Below are 21,964 nucleotides of genomic sequence, written 5' to 3'. Positions count from 1 at the left end.
AATGTCTTTAAATGTAATTTTTAAATGAGGGATGTAATGTGTGATATCTGGTGGAAATTATTATTTTCACTTTGAGTTTTGCAGTGAGTTAAAGGTATCATATTTACCATATTTGCCAAATGCCAAAATTGTAAAATATATTTTAATTTTGATTTAAATTTGAAAATGTTATTTAAATAAAATTGTAAATTTGTATTTGTTTATTAAATTCCTCACTTGGGGAGTACCAGTTTTAGGATTATATGGTGACCACTGATAGTTTATTCAGCAAAAAGGATACACAATATACAAACAATAAACCCCTATATGAAAATCTATGGTTATTAAAGTAAAGTAGAAGATAAATACATCTTGAATACAATAATTTTGCACAATGATCTGTAAGAATTCTAATAAAACCGTATATCTGTTTTGTCACAGAAAGAAATAAGGTGTTGATCATGTTTCACATTATTAAGAAAGCAAACTTTATTTGTTTTTGGTGATTCATTAAACAAAACACTGTACCACCTTGTTCATCAAAATGAAATAGAAAAGAGAAAGAGAGAAATGGATTTTACTACTTCACTGTCACAGTTTGATGAGCAGGTGTACAAAAGATACAACAGATGAGCCCTGCCCATTTGGACAGTGCTTTACCACCTACTGACCACTACCAGACACTGAGAAATAATGATCGTATGATGGCTCACTAGGTACAAGCATACACTACATATACTGTATTTTACATCATTTTTTTTCAAGCTTTTTATCCTTCAAAGGGAAAGGTGAAGGAAAAGAGATAGTGTTGTCATACATAGTAATTTAGTTACAATAATAAAGTGTTAGATCAGTATGTCAAAGCCATACACAAATGTGTTTTTTTTTTCGCATTTAGTTTCCAAAAGCAAACTCAAAAAACAGCAAATTGAGCAGGAGCTTTAGGGCATCACACTATAAAGCAGTTACAAATAAGTAGAAGGCTTAGTAACATGGTAGATGTACACTCTGAGTGGGTGAGGAAAATATCATTATGCAAAGGCTTGGCAGAGACAGTACAATATGCAAATCTCTTGTGAATGTAATGGAATACAAATAAGAAACAAAAATAGCAAAATTATAGCAATCTATATGTATATTCATATATATCTATCTAGTAAGAGATTCCTTTCTTGTTAGGTCATGCAGCAGTCACAGCTGAGCCACTGTGACATTGGTTTAAGTCATGAGGTTGTACAGTGTAAACAGACAGGGGGAGAGATCCAATGAAGCAAAAGCATGAAGCTTTCAGTGCAAAGATTAGAATATGGGGTGGAGTCAGTTGATTTTTAGACTTTGTACTGCAGTAATTCAGTAACCTTCTCAGTTCAATTTCCTATGTAGAGCAACAGGAAAAAATGAATTTCAAATAGGTAAAACTGCCACTTCACATCATGTCATGCTCTGCTGAAACTCCACCCCCTGACCATTCTTTGACTCTCCCTTCTGTTTCCTCCAGTCTACCCTCGACAAATACAAGCAGTGAAATACAAGGACCGGCATCCATTATACTGTTCACTGGTGACACACTTACACACTGAGAGGAGTGATGTTCAGTGTACTGGTTGAAGTACAATGACTGGAGCTGTCCTATTCAACATTCAAAACAGAACAGAGCATAAAGCAAGGTAGAAAGAGTCAGAGAGAGCAAAAGATGAGCTGTACAAATGCAATACAGATCAATTAAAGCTTATAAAATCAGATCTTAAAAAACAGTTTTGTTTGCTAAAACAACACTCAAGAGTAAGCCTAATTTGTTATCTAAGTCAGCTGAACATTTTTTAGCCTTCCAACCAGAAAGGCAAAGGTATTTTGTATAGGACAAATCCATACACCACATCCTCATGTTAGATGAGAAAGCAGGCACAAAAATAGATTAAAGATCAGAGTTTAAGGTTTAATAAAAAAACAGGCTCAAGGGCAGCGATACCAAACATTCAAAGCATACACTTCAGGTCGCTGAAAATTTTCAGGGTGATGGTTGCATGTTGTGTACATTAGCACTAACACTGTTTTTTTTGTTTTTTTTTACATGTATTGTACAACTATATCAGCTACCCATCTTAGCAACACCACACACATTATTATTTTAGTCTTTAATCATTCTTTGTTGTTTATGTAGCTTAGTTACCACTACATGCACCAAATCTCTTCTGCTTTTTTGCCAGACATTAGTTCCTCCATTTTTGCCCTGTGCTTAAATACATACTAAAATTTACTGAGGCAAAGCTGCATCTTTGAAAAAACAAACATAGGCACAACAAAAGTGAAGCTATCATTAGTGGAGTGTTAACTTTTGACCCTGTACAAGCATGTGCATGAGTGTTACATTTTTAGATTCTCAGATAATGCGCTTATAATGACTGGGAGAGAGTGCTGGTAATCATAATGTGCTTGCTTTATACCATTCACCGCTGTTTTATCTTTCTTATTTATTTTGCTGCTGGGTGTCAGGTGGTATATCCACATATTCCTTATTGATTTGAGATACTTCTCCATAGTGTATACACAAACATAAAGCAGAGCAAGCAGAAGCATTAGTTTAGCACTGTTTCTTCATAGTAAACCAGTTTTTCTTTACAACATGGCACACAACTTCTCTGTTGGCACCATATTTACACCAGCATGCAATCCACTTCCAGTATCAAAGCTTATCCTTTTCTGTTCCTAACTTGTTCATCTTTTTTTCCTTTTTTTATATTTTTGATACGTATCTTGATAATCAGAAGTGGTGCACTGCTTGTAACCTTTTTAAGTCTGATTTTGTCTTCCTTTCTGAGAACAGAAAACTGAAACCACAATCATAAATAAGACAGAGGTGTCAACAGTAATCTTGTTATATCTCACGGTTGTCTTTTGAGAAAATTGGGTGGTCAGGCACTGTGAGCATGGAGGAAAACTAATCAATAATTTGATCAAAGTGAATTGAGTTATGTACAGCCAATTTTGACAGCAATTTTGAAAGTTGACTCAGCAAAGAATATTTGTTTTAGTACATAAATTAAGAAAATAAACATAGTCGTCACCTATCACCTTATTAATCAGTTCCATCATGAGCCCTGTTGAGATCTCTGTCTTATATATATATGTGTATAATATCTATTTCTAGTCATCATCATCTTTCCCTTTTTCCTTCTTGTCTTTCTTCTCTTTTTCCTTCTTCTTCTTTTTCTTCTTCTTGGCCTCCTCTTTCTTGCCAAAAGTGATGAAGTCACTCTTATCATCACCATCCTGCCCCTGTCTGATGGAGATGATGGCAGGAGAGCCAGGAATGATGAAAGCTTCAGGTGGAACTTCACCTGGCTTCAGATGCTGAGGGGGCATGCCAGGGCCTGGACCATACCGAAAATGCCAGCTGTTACTGTCCACACCAGCGCCTACAGGAGGAGACACCTCACCACCCTCATTATCTACCACAGACAGACAGAAAAATATTATGTTAATTTAATAGACATTTCAGTTTAGAAAAGGATTTAAATAAATGTAAAACAAAGGTTCACTGTCATGTCATAAATACCACTGCATTGTGTACACATTTCAAAGAATGTCTTGTATAACAACAAGCACTGATAAGTACACAGTATTCAACAGCCAAGGCACAGAATGGACCAGGATCCAGCCGCACAGGATTACATGTCAGGTCCAACCCATTACAGCATTGAAATAGAAAGGTCAGAGAAGAAAGGCTGATATTTTAACAGAGGTAAACACACACTGACAGGAAGGCAAAGAGTAACACACACGTGGATACATACACAACATCAATCAGAACTAAGTTTACCGAGTAACCTCTTATAATGTGGCTATAGAAAGGGAAGGACCCACGTGTTTAAGTGTCACTGTGTAGCTTAGAACATTGGCATAAGAGGAAGAAGCAGTAGTCTGTTTGCGCACAGACAAAAGGGAAGGAGGCAAATTCTGATCCAGCACAGGCTGTCTGTGGGTTAACATGAGTCACCATGGTGGTCTGCAATTTGTGTGTATGTGTGTGTGCATGTGCACTATAAATTACTGCTATCTCAGTAGACTGCTAGAGGAAAATGTCACCTTAGAGAAGCCACTAGAACAGAATGCTATTAGTGCAATGTAACTAATGCACTAATTGCAATAGACTAGTTAATAGTATGGTTATTAAACAAAATGTTATCTACAAATAGCTAATAATAACCAACTTACCTGTTGGTTAATTTTAGTAATCTAACTTTTCACAAGTTAGCTAGCATGAACAAGTGTATGTGAACTAGCCAACATTAACATTATGCTAAATGCTGGTTAGTAAAAAATAACCTGTCAAATTTTTTGTATATATTTTTTTTATGTTTATGTAAATGTAAGCTTATATGTCACTGTTTAGCTACATATTACCAACTAGTCCACACCAACAAAAATAATGTAAAATGCTTCTTAGCCTTGATATTTTCCACCCACTCTAAAACTGTCTTTCTGACCAAAACACATCTTTTCCCCATTGCTCTTCAAAATACTAAAAGCATGAATTATGGTATATGGCACAAAAACATAGCTTTTTAAAAACACTGACATATCTGCAATGTGGTCACCAATGTCATGGGTGAGAATACAGCTAGATATGACTATGGACATAGTATTATATCATAGTATATTCCTAGGGTGGAGTACAAAAATTACTCATTTGTCACATCCTTGTGTCTATATTGTCATTGTCTGAGCCTGATTTCATTTTGTTGTACAGTATAATCCTTCAGTCGCATACATGCTTTCAAAGAACTGCCCTATTCTACCACTAGCGACACATACCAGTCAAGATTAATCAACACAACTGTGGCCTACTTTTTAAAACTTCCTTTTTCATACACCCAACGGAGCTCAATCTCTTCCTTTCTCTATTCCTATTTTAGGCTTATCATGTATTACTAGTAGTGTTAAAGACTGCGTGCAGTGGTGTGTGAATGACCATGTCTGCAAGCAGGAGTTGTTCTTTTTTATGTTTCCTTATAGCGTTTCTTTCCAGAATGTGCTTACTACAGCAGAATGAACAGCACTGATGGAGAATACCTCTCAAGTTCTACTGCAGCATATTAATCTTTCTTTTCCCATCAAGAAAAAAAGGCAAATTAATATATGTTGATTGATAAATGTTGACAAATTGATTGGCATATATTTGCACTTTACTGAAAGGAAAATTCACCCCAAATGGAACAGGGGCTTTTCTCTTTTTTTCCCCTTTCTTGATTATTGTAATAGAGTATGGTTGTTGTAATTTATTTAAATAACACTCTGCTCTGTATCATTTAATCCCAGAAAGAATGTGTGTATACTCTTGTTTAAACCACAAAGAGAGCGAGAGAGAGAGAGAGAGAGTGAGAGAGAAAGAGAGAGAGAGAGAGAGAGAGAGAGAGAGAGAGAGAGAGAGAGAGAGAGAGAGAGAGAGAGAATTCATTTCTAATTATTTTTTATTTTATATGACTGTCTGACAATGTATCTCTCCTCTTTACTTGCATTGAGGTTAAGGGACATGTGGTCCACTCTGCCAGAATAGCAACCATCATCATTGCTTGCCTTTGCTATGAATATGAGAGAAGAAAAACAATTTATGCCCCGAATATTTGACCTTGTATTTAATGTAGCATGTGGAGACACTGAGTATGTCCTCAGATTATTGACATAGGTTTAATAAGCAATATAACTGCTATAAAAATTATTACAGCGTGGCTGGTCTGCCTAATAAAAAACATAATGCGGATCAAACCAAATAATCTCTCACACACTTGCACATACACAAACTGGGTCTCTGTAGTCATTTATCTTTAGGTATTATGTATTCATTTCTGTTTATTTCTCTGTGCACAGATAAAAATCAATTGCTAGAGAGATCTAGTATCTGCTCTAAAATCCTTGGTCTAACAATCTGTCTCTGATATCACTCTCAGGTATCATACATTGGTATATTTATGGATTGGTTTTATTTCATGCTTTCTTGTTTTCTTTGTAGTTGAAGGGCAGAAGGATGAGAAGGACATAAAGGGTGAAATGTATTCCTTCTATGCTCACTCTACATTTCTGAAGATGTGAAATTTTGCACAAACTAGCCATAAGCTTTTAGGCCACATTCATAAGAAAAACAAAACAAAACAAACAAACAAGCAAACACTATATTTTGAAAATATTGTGTACTTTTGGTGGAGTTTTTCATCATCAATAATTTGACATGAAAGCTAGTAGGTTAATGATCTGTATTGTGCAAAAAGTGCACAATACAGTTTAAACAAAATATAAACACATACACATATGTGTATATGTGTGTTATGTTTTGCTATGTATAATGCCCTATTAATTACAGCTATTGTAGATAATGCTCTGTGTGTGTGAATGTCTTTTGAGAAGATATGCCACACCTAGGTCTGGCTTCAGCAATCCTGATAAAGCACAGCAGATGGTACAGACAGGCTTTGTGTAAATGCAGCCAAGAAACCCACTGTGTGTGGCCTTACCATAGGTGAAATATTTGTGATTAAAAAGACTGATTATTTTTATTAAGAACATCAATTCTAAAATTAATAAATAATTATGAATAATTAACATCATACAGTGAAAGGACAAACCTATACAGTTAGAAGTGGAGAACAAATATGTTTTGCATAGTGTTCATAAACTGATGCTCATATAATTCTGATGGATTCTAGTGTAGACTCTTGCTCCAATGTTCTAAAGCACTAGAGATTTACCTTATGTGTTTGCCCATATGTCGGCATATGGCATAATGTGTGAGTTCTGAGTCATAGGGCAGTGCAGGTTGGCACACCTACAGAGCTTTAAATTGCCAGAATGGAAAAGGTCAGAATCATCCACCTCTCTAGCTCTTCCCTTTCTCTCTTTGCTTGCTCACATTCCATCAGCTTTTCTCCTTACCTGTTTTTGCAAGTACTACATTTTTGGTCTTGTTAACTAAGGAATATATCATTCATTAATCTTAAATTTGCTAATCATTTTATTCATGGCAAAAATGTTTGTGGACAGTTGACTATCACAACCATATGAGGGCCTTTCCCAGAGTGTTGGAATGTTTTGTATGCTGTACTTTAATATTTTCCTTGATTGCATTTAATGAGACTAGCCCAAACCTGTTCCAGTATGACAATGTCCCTGTGAAAAAAGTGAGGTCAGTAAAGATATGGCTTGCAAAGGCTGGAGTGAAAAAGGCTGAGTGGCCCACATTGAATCCTCAATCTCACTGAACATCTTTGGGATAAATTGTAATGCTGACAGCCTGCCAAGCCTCCTTGCCCAACATTAGTTCCTAGCCTCACTAATGCACTTGTGGCTGAATGGGCAAAAGCCCAGAACCACACTCCAGAATCTAGTGGAAAGCCTTCCCAATAGAGAGGATGCTGTTACAAGAGCAAAGGGAGGACATATGGGTGTGACTGGTCAAGTGTCCTTACTTTTGGTCATATAGTGTAAATATCCATACACGCATAATATATTGCATTGCTTCTATTTCCTCTTTTGTAAGCAACCTCAGACAAGAGTGAAGTGAATAAATGTTAAATTAAATGTTGTACTTTAAAAGGAACACCTGTACACCTGCTCATTTTTGCAGTTATCCAATCAGTCAATCATGTGGCTGCAGCATAATGCACACAATCCGTGTAGATACAAGTCAAGAGATCACATGAAATGTAAGTTTGTGATTTTAGCCATGGTGTGGTATTGGTTCCAGATTACAGAAACTCTAATCTACTGGGATTTTTACACACAATAGTCACTAGCATTTAAATAGAATTGTCAGAAAGAAAAAAAAACATCCTGCATGGAAAGGGTCTGCAGGCTGAAACACCTTGTTGATGAGAAAGATAAAAAAAAGAAGAATTACAGGAAGTCTATTGTAGCTCAAATAGCCACACTTTACATCGGACATTAAACAGCAAAATACTATAGCAAATTACACTCCTATTAGACAAGAAGAATAATTTGAGACTATCATAGGCACAGACTAACCCAATCTGGACAGTTCAAGACAGGAAAAAGATCAGGTAATGTTTTTTCCTAATCTTCAATTGTACAGCTTGCGTGAGGCTGTGCCCATGATAGCCTCAGATACTTGTTCTTGGTCAACAGGGGTGGAACCCAGTGAGCTCTTCTGCTGCTGTAGTCAATATAAATCAAGTGTCAAAGTTTTGACTTACTATATCCTTCCTGGTAACTGCAACCAAACTAGCCAGTTCCCTCCAATACTCACCCCCAGAACTGTCACTCACTCATTGTTTCTGTCACACTATTCTATATAAACTCAAGAGAAAGTTAAAATCCCAGTAGATCAGCACTTAAGAAACACTTGAATAAGCCCATCTGATACCAACAAAAAGCCATGATCAAAGTCACAAGATCAAACTTTTTCTTCATTCTAATGCTTGATGTAAACATAAATGAGGCTCTTGACCTGTATCTGAATGTTTTTTTTTTTTGATTATATACATAATTGGCTGATTAGGTAACTGCATGAATGAGAGGATGAATAGGTGTTCCAAATAAAATCGATAATGAGTGAATACCGTAAGTCTTTCTTTTATTTACTATAATTTAAGTTTTATTTAAATCATAATTTTGAACATGATGATCCTTTGTCATGCCAACTTTAACATATTCATCTGTCCTGTATTTCACATAACACCTACCTGGCCTTTGTTTAGGTGACAACAACAACACCACACTTCTCCCTCCCTCCCTCCCTCCCTCCCTCCCTCTACCACTTCTCTCTCTCTCTCTCTCTCTCTCTCTCTCTCTCTCTCTCTCTCTCTCTGTGCTCTAACTGAGGGAATGAATGGTTGCTGTGGAAACTGCCACTTCTAGTGGCTAAGGCAAAGACACTGATAGAGAATAATGCTTTAAGCCCTCGATATGTCTTACTCCACCCTCTCTCTCTCATTCTCCCTAGTAACAGCAGCCATTGCAGACCCCTTCTTGGTACCTCTCTCAGTGCCCCTATATTTTTCTCAAAACATGCTACACATGAAGTCCCAGGGAAAAAGCAGTGCAATTCTCTTATTGTAATTATATCAATCTGGATGAAGGAAGCTCTCTTCTTATATTTCAACAATAAATACACACATATAACAAGAAGTGTTTTTTCCACATCCATCTATTCATTTCTGTACTGTTTATCCAACATAGGGTCACTGGGAGTCTGGGGCTTATCCTAGGGGACTCGAGGCACAAGAAGTGGTACAAGCTGGTAACAAAATTAAAGTAAACAAGTAAAGAATCATAATTACACCACTCTTATACCATAGTCAATTTAAGGATGCCAATCAGCCTACAATGCAAGGCTTTGGACTGTGTGAGAAAAACTGGAGAGCCCAGAGTAAACCTTCAAAACAGTAAGGTGGTAGGGATCAAGGCAAATATTCTCAACACTAAGCCACTCTGCACCTGTTTTTTTTTTTACTTTAAACATAACCCTTGCTGACTTACTTCTTCTCTGTGGCAAATAACTCAGCTGACACTGTTATTTGTCTGATGAATTGCTCAACCTACAGTATCTAAATCCCTTTAACATTTTCTCTTCTATAAGAACTGTACTGTAGCTTAAATTGGGCTGTAACTTATAAACTTGAAAGTTAATTAATGGTCATGCCAGAGAGAGAGAGAGAGAGAGAGAGAGAGAGAGAGAGAGAGAGAGAGAGAGAGAGAGAGAGAGATCACAGCTACTTCTTTCAAACACTCTTTGCTCTATGTCATCAGCACTGACTTAATTAGAACAAACTGATCTTTCATAAACCAAGTAATTACACTGTCCTCCTCTCCCTTTCCCACTTGGTCTGCCTATCTTTTAGGCCCCTCATCTCATTTTCTCCTCCATCTCCATCCTTTCAAACTATATTATATTTCATATTTTAGTGTCATTTTGTTTTCTGTTTCTCTCTCTTGTTCTCTATCTCTGTTAACCAATCTAGACGTCTCTTCTCTTCTCTCTCTGATAAATCACATAATTTCATCTTGCACATTCCAAACTGACCCTATGACAATTATAACCTTCGGAGCTTTTAAGAATTAGAGAAGATGACTTTGAAGGAAAGAAGATGCATGTATTAAGAAGATGCATTTGTGTTAAAGGTCCTGTAGCTTTAGCACCGATTTCATTCTCTCATGATAGGAGTTGGTGTGTTTAATTTGTTCAGCAATGTCTTTGTGACTGACTGTGATTAATAATCAAAGTGTGTGTGTTAAACAGGCCTGTGTTGAGCACTGTAAACATGTCTGTCTTAATTACATTTCCACACTAAGCCCTTGTCAGTCTTTTGTTGTGTTAATTCTTCAATTTGTTTTTCCTTTCACAGAGATAACCATCACCACTTGCATCAAGTCCTGTCATAACATGTCTTAAACATGCATTATTTTATATTTGATCAGAGCTAGAGTAATTAGAGTAACTAGTACCTTTATGTATTTAGATATTTCTTTCTAGTTGTCTCTTTCTCTGTCTTTAATGAACATTAGGGAGGATAGAATCTAATACCTTAATTGTGTCATACTAGTCTGTCATACTGTGCTTTAATTAAGGTGTTTGCCATAAACATTTTACTTTATGATGCCATTAATCGCTTCAGATTCTAATGTAATTTAATAAAAGCACAATAAACCAATTTCTGTAATTATTTTTTCAGTAAATAGCTGTTTTTCTGTGTTCTATATTCTAAGTACAGTTACATTACACTCTAGGGTATTCATTTCAGTTTTCTAAATAACTGTCATTTAGGATGCATCATCATCATGCTAGCTCCTGGCCTTAGAGTTATTTTCAGCTTCAAATTAGAGCCATTTCAGTAATTCAGAAACAACTGCAGGGAAATATGAGAGAAACTTATTTGGGGGTATTTTATGGGAAAGGAAGATGTGGGAGCAATAAAAGTCAGTGCAGAATAGACAATAAAAGATATACTGAAAGTAACAATATCTAAAAATATAATATTATTATTAAATATAAGTATGACAGCACACACTATTCACCTTCTGGTGAACTGGTATAAAGCAGAATTTTGACAGGATGGTGTCTTACCAGGAGCACTGGAGACAGTAGGCCAGTTCTGGACCAGAACGCCCTGAGCCCCCTGCATCACAGATGACTCCTCCATATGGACTGAGCTGAAAATGTAAACAGACACAGACACACAAAGACACACACAAAAAATATGAAATGCTGCATCAATCTCTCTGAGTTTGCATTCACAGTGATGTAAAAGCGCCAAACAGAGCTTTATTTCAGTCAGAGGAATGATGACAACCCAGATGGCAACCCAATGAAATTCTAGCTGAAACGCCTGTTTATCCTGTATTGCAAACCTGTCTTCCTCTGCCAAGCTAAATTTCAGGAAAAACCCTTTTGATAAGTTTGTCAAGCAGGTGTGATTATCTTAGTTGAGATTTGTTTCCCTAAAATCAAGGGCTCAAGGAAAAATCTAAATGCGTCCCAATAATGTGCATTTTGCTAATTTAAATATAGACAAACATAAATCACCTGGACCTTGCTCATATTCCAGACATTTCCAAACAAACATGAGCTATTTAACTGGATAAGAATGAAATTCTAAGAAAAGATAAATCTGCAAACCCACCTCCTTGCTTTGTTAACAATTTGGAGCTTGTCAGGATTTTTTTTTTATTGTGGCATCATGTTGGATCAACCATATTATATACAGTAATATAAGAAAAAATGTCAAGAAACAACAAAAGGTGCAAATGAGGAGATATACTGTACATAAAAAAGAGTGAGAAATGAGTAACTGATTGCAGAATGCAAACTAGATGGCCTCCATTTTAGTGTGCTGTCTCTTTTTCTATATTTCTGAAAAATATGTGTTACGCAGCTATGGATGCAAAATAACACCCCCTCATCTCACACTTTCTCCCTATCTCCCTTTCAAACATCTGTATCATAATCAACATTGTTTTTAAACTAATTTTACCATATGCTTGTGCATTCAGACTGTATGGCTTCATTTTAAAATCTTCTGTTTTTTAGTTTGTCTAAGTAGAAGCCATTTTAATCTCTAAACAAGAGTCACTGAGGTGGACTTCATTCATTATTAATGAGGAGGAATGGAAAACATGGTTCTTCTTTTTAAGGCTTACTACTCTTTCTCACTTTATACTCTCCTTTGCACCTTCTATTTTTCTGTCATTCCCTTGGATGATATACTTGAATCTGTGTATAAAAATATCTTTCAATTTCATTTTTGTAAGGACACAGACAAATCCTCTCACACTGACCAAATGCTAACATAATAAATCCTCCCAAATCCGACTAAATGCTCTATAAGTGATAAGGATGAATATGGGAAATATATAATTAACCCAGAGTGCATTGTAGAAATAAGCATGATATATTAAGATTTTTGTTCAGTCTATGAAATGTGGACAGTAATAATCAAGCTGACTTGGTCATGACAAACTTCTCTTGTTCGTCTTCCAATAAACATGACGTCGTTATGTTGGAGTCTGTTCTTCATATACTAATGCCAAATAATATACCAGACATGGGACATACACATATATATTCACCCAATATGCATCACAGCCAAAAATGTATTCATACCATCATATTAAACACCAGTTGAGAACCATGCTCTTATAGAATTGCACACACAATAGACCCAGTTCATATAGAGTACTAGTAGCTGTGTGAGTGCCTTCCGGTGTTTTGTCTCCAGTGACCTTTACAGTCATTGCAATGGCGACAGTACTGATGGCTTCTATCACTTAAAAGAAACAGACCTGCAGTATAGACTAGGTTTTCTAGCTGTACTTGGCTCATCATATTACTGTTCAGTTCTGTTCAGTGAACATGCAATCCCAGAATGCTTTGTGGTCATTAAGATAAATGCATCTTAACAACCCTGTGCTTATTGGAGTGACCTTCATTCAGATTGAGAGATCCACTATATCATACTGAACAGTGACTTGTAGATAATCTGATAGACTGCTTTTTCATTGGTACATTAGAATGGACTATTTTGAGGAGAACTGCCTTCCATCATTTATTTACCCACCGTTTCATCTTCATTTAGTAGAATACAATGAATACAATGAATTCCCCTTATCAGGGCTCTACAGATTAGAAACATATAGCTACACGTATGTAATTTGACACTAGAGTTATCCAGAGTTACTATGGCTAGTGCAACTGAGATCCAAAGGTGTCTAAAAGTGTCTAAATGTTTGTTAATCAGCTTTGTGTAAAAGAAAAAATGTTGTAATAGTTCTACCTTTGCATTCCTGCTCTGAGAGAAGCTGAATATCTCCAGTCTGCATTGGGACCCTTGGGCTGCGAAGAAGAAAAAGAAGAAGAAGAAGAAGAAGAAGAAGAACTATGGTTAGATACTGGGCAACAAATGCTAAATTAAACAACAGAGATTATAAATTGTATTTTGCTGTGTTATCTTCATTCTTCTTTCTTGTCCTGCAGAGGATATGGTTAGCAAATACACACCTATACACACATAAACATGTTGAGGTTAAATTTTTGTGAAAGAAAAATAAGAGGCAGTTCATTTCATAAAGGCTGAGTTTGCATAGAAAGAAAAAACATGCCAACAATAAAAACCTAGAATGAGGTATGTTTTGAAACACCTCAAAATCAGCAGGAGGTAAGAATCAGGAAATGAGAATTGAATCTATGATTCCATAGTAGTCCAGACTGTGTCTCTAACACACATGAATAGAGAAATCCAATCAATGTCACAGAAAAGGTCTGATGCATGTCCATCATAACAAAGATCTTTCAGCCTGTTACATCAGTGCAGCTCAAATTCTCTGTATATGTGATGTTTGCTTTTGTGTTTTTGTGTTTCATAAAACACATTTTGCAATACCAACCATTATTAAACAATTTTCTTTCAAAACCAACACTGCAAAACAATGCCTGAAGCAGCAGAATAATGTGCTCATTTAAGTCTGTTGAAAGTGTACCCTTAGAAAATGGATGATGATATAACACTCATCCACAGTAAACATGCTCTGTCTCAGAAAAGAAATGCTGCCTTTATATTTTTTTATAGGAAATTTGCTATTAGAGCTCAGAAGTTCAGTTTGAGATTTAAGATTTCACAACAGCTTGTCACATGTACATAATCAGAGGGTATATGTTATACAATGAAATCAATAATCATCTCTTTATTCTTTATTCTTTATCTTGTGTATGTATATCTTAGTATGAGTAATATGAAGAGAAAGAGGTAAAAACAGAATCTTATAGTCAGTCTGATCTTTCTTGCCCTCAGTCTCTTGTTCACATTCTCTACACTGCTAATGCTCTCTCTCTCTGCCAAGTGGACACACCTCGCCTGGAAACAGTGCTCATACCCCTGCACTAACCAATCACATCATTTCCCCCCTGCTATTTCCAAAGCAAAAGATCCAATCAGCTGGTAGCACCATGGAACCACACATCATCAGCACTTAATTACACAGAGAGAACAAACATGACTGGCATTTAATGAAAGAGACAGGCATCAACCAACAATTACTTCTTCCTACCAACTACCACTTTCTTGTTATGGCTTCCTATACAGGCAGATACCAATTCAATAAATATAACAGATGCAACAGGACACTTAAAATTATATTTACCCTTCAATTATTGACTGTGTTAATGTGAACTCAACACTACCTTTATGCCAGAACATCCTGATAGGGAAAGTTCTATGAAGCATCTGTAGGAGTGTTTGAGGTAAGAAGTAAGAAGGACCAAATCACTAACAGTGACCATGAACTCTAATGCAGCATTGTGCAGACATAAATATTGGTGTTACAGAGAATGGAGGAATAAAATACCTCAGTATACCAAGTATTTTATCATAGATTTGATCATCATGTATTTAATAATGATAAGCTAATGCTAATCATCAACAATCAATCAACCCATTTGTAACTTAATAAAGATGACAGCCAATAAAGTTTAAGGACTAATCATAGTCACAGCCATTCAGTCACACATTTTCTTTAAGAAGGACCGGAACAGTGGCTGCAACATTGCTACTTGAAGTGTTGAGAGTGAGAACAGCGAATCTGGGGTGTTGCTTGCATTTCTCACCTCTAAATATAACACACCCTGCTGTACTGCTACTGAAGACTGCACTGCAGTGCAAACAGAGAGAGCAAGAGAGAACGAGAGCGAGTAAGGGAGGGTGGAAATGAAAGCAAGCACAAGCATGAGAAGGTTAAGAGGGCTTTTTTTTCTGGAATACTGAGTACAAATGATGTTTAAGGATTGTTGAAAACCTTTAAAGAATAATTAAACATACAAGCTCATTCAGACAAATGCACAAATAGTTTCAGAACATTCATCAACAACCACATCACATATGTATGAATATGTAATACACATGATATGTTATAATTTCATTTGAAATTTTTAATACTTGTATTAATTTTGCTGTAATTTCAGCCCACATGGCATGAGGGACAATGACATCATCAGCTCAATTCCACACACCACTGACAGTGAAATCAATGCCTCTCAGAAAAATGTGGATGTAGCACACACCTGTATGGCGGTGGCATCTGGCATACTAAGCCTGCGTACAAACTGCCCGCTCTGACTGGTAAAGAATCTCTCTGCCCCGGAGCCCCAGGTTCCACTCACAGGTCGTCCCATGTTATAAAACATGAATGTGTCACTTCCTGAAGTGGCAGTTAGGCAGGTCTTGTAGCAGTAGGTTTTGGTCAGAGATCCATTTCCACGAACCTCTATATAGTGTGGCTCTACTTTAAGGTCCCTTCGTAGAGCCACAGCTTGTTGCTGCTGGTTTCCTCCTCCACCGCCACCTGGTGCTCCACCACTGCCACCACCACTCCCGCCACCATTGCTTCCACCCTCTTTAGGTGTCTTCTTTTTGGATCCACCACAGCAAGGTGAGCAGGAGCATGCATCAGGTTGGCTGCAGTAGGCATGGCAACGCACAATGGCAAGGACAAAAACAGTGACCAAAAAGACAAAAGTGGTGGCAGTGAGGGCAACAATGAGGTATAACGTAACACTGGAGAAAATAAGAGTTCCATGGGGTCTAATGATGCGTTTAGGATCAGAAGCCACTTTTGGAGGAAGCTCCATGATAGCAACATTAATGGTTGCAGAGGCAGAGCGTGGTGGCTGTCCATGATCTTTCACATGCACTGTGAGGCTGAAGACTGTAGAATTGTCCTCTATAACACGACGAGTTGTTCGGATCTCACCTGTGTGCTCATGCACCTTGAACAGGTCAAGTTCAGGGGGATGTTCAAGTGTGTAGAGTAGCCAAGCATTCTGCCCTGCATCCCCATCCCATGCCAACACGCGAGTCACCAGCATACCTGCCTCAGCATTACGAAGGATAGTTTCAGCCATGTGAGAAACATTTGCTGCTGGGTGGACAAACCATGGTGTGTGGTCATTGGAGTCCATAACATAAACATAAACTGTTGCTACTCGGCTCAGTGGTGGCACACCATTGTCCTGAGCTTTTACCTGGAAATGAAACTCCCGCAGCTTCTCAAAGTCAAAAGAGCGCAAGGCATAGACCTCACCTGTGGCAGGTTTGACTGACACATATGACCCCACAGAGATCCCATGGTTGTTGTCATTGAGGACTGTGTATGTGATACGTGCATTCTCATTGGCATCAGGATCTGTGGCCTTTACCTCACACAAAGGAGCACTTGGAGCATTATTCTCTGTAACATAAACAGTGTATGATGTCTGCTCAAAACGAGGTGGGTTGTCATTAACGTCTGCCACATCTACACGAACAGTCATTGAAGAGGAGAGTGGTGGGGTTCCACCATCAACTGCTGTTATTGTAACATTGTATGATGGTATTGTCTCTCTATCCAGGAAGGCAGCTGTGACTATGGTGTAGTGGTTCCGAAATGATTTTATTTTAAATGGGAGGTCAGGAGGTATAATGTCTAGGGTGACATGTTTGTTTTGTCCAGAATCACGGTCATTAACACTAATCAGCGCCACCCCAGTGTCTGCTCGAGCATCCTCCCTTACTGGACTGGATAGAGTAGAGAGTACAATCTCAGGTGGGTTATCATTTACATCCAGCACCTCCACAACTACTTTGCAGTGCACAGCGACTGCCCCATGCCCTCTATCCATAGCCTGAATGTACATTTCATAACTGTTGGTCTCCTCATAGTCCACGTTACTCCTGACGCGAATCTCTCCAGTGTCTGAATCCATGCTAAACATCTGCCGAACCCTTTCAGGTGTGTATGAACTAAAGGAATAAAAAACTTCTCCATTTGTGCCTTCATCCCGGTCTGTAGCATTCAGTTTAATCACCAGAGCACCATGGGGTGAATTCTCCCGCAATTTTACTTTGTACACCGAGCTATCAAACTTTGGCACGTTGTCATTGGTGTCCAAAACGCGCACGTTGATTTTCGCTGTGCCAGAGCGTGGGGGAGAGCCTCCGTCAGAAGCAGTTAGAAGTAATTGATGAGATGGCACCATCTCCCTGTCAAACGGTTTTTTCAAAATGAGTTCTATGTGCTTTCCACTGGCAGGTGGTTTGTTTGATTCCAGTGCAAGGTGTTCGTTTGGAGAGAGGCGGTAATGGCGTACAGAATTTGAAGCGTCGTCAGCGTCCTGGGCGCCTTCGATAGGAAACTTTGCGCCTGGCTGTGCCGCCTCCGAGATCTCCAATTGATACTCGTCTCTGGGGAAAAGCGGCGCATTGTCATTTGCATCCAAAATTTCGACCTCCACGTTGTGCGTCTCGGATGGATTTTCTAATACCACTTCGAGGCTAAGAAGGCAGCTGCCGCTATACTCACACAGAGTCTCGCGGTCGATCCTGTCACTGACGGAAAGCTTACCGGTTTTGTGGTTAATGTTGAAGTAGCGCCGCGCGTTGTCCGAGTTTATTTTGATCCGGCGAGCCGCGAGCTTTCCAAGGTCCAATCCCAAATCTCGAACGAGATCTCCAACGACAGACCCGGACTCCAGCTCCTCGGGAATGCTATAGCGAATTTGTGCATTTGTAAGGCCACTCAGTACAAAAACGACGACGAAATAAAAACAAAGACGTATGCTATCATTTATGCTTCTGCATTGCCCCGCAACAGCCATCTCCAGCTGGCACAGCATCTGCAGACGGATTAAAAACTGTTTTCCGCCTTTCGAGCTCGGCGTGTGCTTGCTTCTGCAACGGCATCAAAAATCAGGGAGAGCCGTCGTTCTACCTTGACTATGTGCAGGAGGACCAGAATCTCCTCTCCGCTTCCACTTTAAACGGATATTTTCTTTCTCCGTCCATGGTCCCTTCTTTGTCCTCACCCTGTATTTTTCCCCAATATTCAGCGAAGCTGGTTATTGTTTCTTCTCAGTTGGCCGCAGCCTCTCCCCTCTCTTTCTTTCTCTCTCCTCCCTTGCGCTCGCTGCACTCTACAGGCGGGGGAGGGGGAGCTGCGCCCTCTCCATCAAACACACAGACAAAAAATAAAAAATAATAAAAAAAATAACAGCGACAAATCGCTTAAAGCCAAAGTGCGCCCCATAAATTCCTATTTGCGAAACAAATGAGAAAATAATCTATTTGTATCGACGTTTGTTAAAATATTTGCATTTTATATTGCCTTCATAAAAACCCATCGCCACCATCGATGAATTCAATCACACAGAGAGTGCCGCCGCCCTTTTTCCATTGTGTGTCCTCTGTGCATGTAGCTGAGACGCTTGGCTGTATCTCGCCTACACTGATTTTTCTTTCTTTTTTTTTTAAAAAAAAAAAAACAGTAAACCAGTTCAATAAGACAGCTTTTTAGAAATTCTGCAACAATATTAATATCTTTTTTACACCATTGCACAGTGTATCTCTCATTTCCCTTTTAATTTAAATTTCTGATTGCTTTTTCAATACTGTCAATTACAGACTGACAGCTCAAATAACAAAACATTATGATCACAGCATCTCTGAAAGCATGCAGTATTCCATTCACTCTCCTTCCTTATTCCAGCAGTAAAAAGAGACAGTGTCCTCATTAACCCTTTTATGTTCATAACTGCTCTGTCTATGTTGCGCTGCAAACCAGGTCACCAGCAAGATGCTCCATTTGCCTTCATTGCTTTGAATGTCAGAACAGACTACTAAGAATCACCTAGCCATCCTGCAACTCTTCAAAATAATTTGTTTGGGAATTCATATATATATATATATATATATATATATATATATATGTATATATTTTTATATTACAGATCAAAAACATTTCAAAATGTTATTTGGATTCATTTTATCCTCGTCATGGTTTTATCTGTAACACTGGGTGCAAATTCCGGGATGGGACATCAGTAGTTTATTATGTTTTAAAATAAATATGGAAAAGTGTAATAAGACTATGAAACAGGGCACAGTTCTATTTGTTATCAAATAGAAAATGTAAACATAGTTTATTCCATTTTGATGGAGATTTTTAAGTTATTGAATAATATGAAGTACAAAATGAGATTTTCACATTATATGGTACATTTATATCTATCTGCACAATGAAACAGCCAAATGTGTCATGGAATGTCATAGCACCAGGCAGTATTCATGTACTCTGTCTAGTAATAAACCTATGAAAGTTTATTAAACTTTAATAATATATGGCCAGGGTGAATCAACCTATATCTATCTACCGGTATCTATCTATCTATCTATCTATCTATCTATCTATCTATCTATCTATCTATCTATCTATCTATCTGTCTATCTGTCTATCTGTCTGCCTGTCTGTCTGTCTGTCCCTGTTTGGTTGGTCCTTTTTTGTAGGATGGTCAAAATTAAGCCTCTTTTTAAGTACTTTTCTCCCTCAGTTCTCAGAGTATCATTGTAACCATGACAATCCCAAACTCAATTTGCTGCACTAATTCAGACAGAAAACTATATTATTTATACTGGAGCTGCATTTCAGTGCTGTAGCCCAGGTGAGGAGTAGTTTGTTTGGTTAGTCTCTACATAATAACATCACACATACTCGCTTTGTCACAACAGTACAGGATTATGGGTAAATCAGATTTTATGTCTATAATGAAAATAATGATAATGATATGCCTGCTTATTATACTAAACAGTAGATTTGTAACTGATTTGTATTTTAGTAAAACAGCAAAGAAATGGAAGAAATGGCATCCATTCAAAGCCACATCGCAGCTGACATTTAGCAGATTGTCCCAGCAGGACCTGTCATTTGTTTACACCAATTTGAGATGGAAAATGAAAAAGACACACCTGTAATCTCATCAATTACACACATCACAGGATTTTTGAGCACCTAGCCTTTAAGTGTTGTTTCTGGATCTATCCCCTCAAGAGTACACATGCATACACATACACACAGACAAACACTGTATTGTGGTACTAAGGATTTTATATTGAAGATAAACATTGCTTTCTTTCAGTACCTTTTAGAATAAACCTTTTTCACTAAGTAGACAGAAAGAATCTGTTTTTAGAAAAAAATTAAATATATTCAAACTTTCCATTCTTTGAAAATATTATTTGATTCCTTTTTGCAGATAGGTTATATATACAAAGCTAATGATTTAATTACAGACTACTATCTAATGTACATACTTACACATCTCTTTTGAGTATAATAGTTATTTTTGGTAAATTCAAGTTAGTTTATAAAAGGTACCTTGGCACACACATCCACCTAGCCTGAGCTAGACAGAAGCTGCAATGTGGACCAGTGAGAAGTGACATTTGTTATGCTTTGTGAATCTCCAGGATTCAGGGCATCACAATTCCCATTATTCCATGAGGGAGAAACTCCCATTTTGTGGAGAAAATGAGAACACTGAAACAGCCAGCAAACCATTGCCTAAAGTGGAAGACATTAAATGATGTGCGCTTGCACACACCACATACTTCTCTACATTGAAAGCAAGCCAAATGAGGAATGATTAGAGTGAGGACTTTGCAGCAAATCCTTATTCTGCAAAGTCAAACAAATGGTGTCATAGTTGTACAATATGAGGTCAAATATTTAATATTATCAAAAATACCTGATGAATACTAATGAGCAGATCCAACATTGGCCTGTCACCTTTCTTAACCTCATGCACTTTTTAGAAGTCCTGGATCTTAACAGAAACTTTTTTTCTAACCAAACACCATCCTTACACAGGAACAGCTGAAAACACCAATAGCTCAAAACGGTTGCCCTTGAAGGATAGATAGATGGATGGAGGTTAGTGCCTAGATTTAAGTGCAGCAGCTTGTTATGAATTACTGATCTCGTCATTTATAATGCATACCTTTGAAATATTAACAGTCCTCATTACTGCACTTTAATTGGCTCTCTTTAAAAAGTCATTCATTACGGTGAAGGTCTGTAAGTTAGCCCACATTGTGTCTATGTGAGTTTTTTGTGTGTCTGTTCACTAGACTGTAAAAGACTGAACTTCCCATTATCATATTGCTGCTGGCTATAAGAGATGACCTCAACACATTTAGCACACCATTCACATCCATAGACTGAGGGCAGTGACATCACCACAAATCTACTACACAACCAGTGTAAAAATTGTTAAATGAAATGGAGACAATAAACTGAAAAATTTACTTGTATTTGTTTATAAAATAATTGTTCTACATTGTTTTTGTTCTATTCATCTGTCCATCTGTCTGTCCATCTGTTCATTCATTCCTCTCCATTACTCCATGAGCCTTTTGCATTATCCTCTATACCTTTTTTTTATTATTTAATATTCTCCTGATTTTGCAATCCTGGTACTTGCTAAGTCCTTGCTCATGTAGTACAAAACAGTACCCACAGAGGGCTGAGTACAAACATCTTACTATCAGCAAAGCAACTGAAGCCACCAGGACAAATTAACTGGTTTTACTACCTGAAAACTCAGTAGCATTTGTGCTCAGTCAGCTGATGGAGAACTAAATGCAAGGTGGTCATAGTCAGCCCTCTGTGGGTACAGAAT

The 21,964-nt window shown here is 37.6% G+C and overlaps 1 protein-coding gene across 1 annotated transcript; it reads right to left on the bottom strand.

Moving 5' to 3' along the window:
• Nucleotides 1-443: 443 nt before the first annotated feature.
• On the bottom strand, nt 444-18,623 carry pcdh2ac (protocadherin 2 alpha c). The gene is made up of 4 exons (XM_060887532.1): nt 15,539-18,623; nt 13,260-13,318; nt 11,054-11,139; nt 444-3,428 (listed from the first exon to the last, which is right to left on the bottom strand). The coding sequence occupies exons 1-4, from the start codon at nt 18,125-18,127 to the stop codon at nt 3,124-3,126; spliced, it is 3,039 nt and encodes a 1,012-aa protein (XP_060743515.1). The 5' UTR covers nt 18,128-18,623; the 3' UTR covers nt 444-3,123.
• Between the last annotated feature and the right edge of the window lie 3,341 nt (nt 18,624-21,964).

The sequence above is a fragment of the Tachysurus vachellii genome, chromosome 14 (assembly GCF_030014155.1).
Source record: "Tachysurus vachellii isolate PV-2020 chromosome 14, HZAU_Pvac_v1, whole genome shotgun sequence".
Taxonomy (NCBI): domain Eukaryota; kingdom Metazoa; phylum Chordata; class Actinopteri; order Siluriformes; family Bagridae; genus Tachysurus; species Tachysurus vachellii.
This window is presented reverse-complemented; position numbering and strand designations above follow the sequence as displayed.

Bases quoted from the DNA above. Each gene is read 5' to 3' on its own strand.
- pcdh2ac (XM_060887532.1), bottom strand. From the start codon at position 18,127: ATGCTGTGCCAGCTGGAGATGGCTGTTGCGGGGCAATGCAGAAGCATA. The intron at 13,319-15,538 runs GTGTGTGCTACA...TCTTCTTCGCAG, and splicing joins CAGATGCCACCGCCATACAG to CCCAAGGGTCCCAATGCAGA. The intron at 11,140-13,259 runs GTAGAACTATTA...TTACATTTTCAG, and splicing joins CTCAGAGCAGGAATGCAAAG to CTCAGTCCATATGGAGGAGT.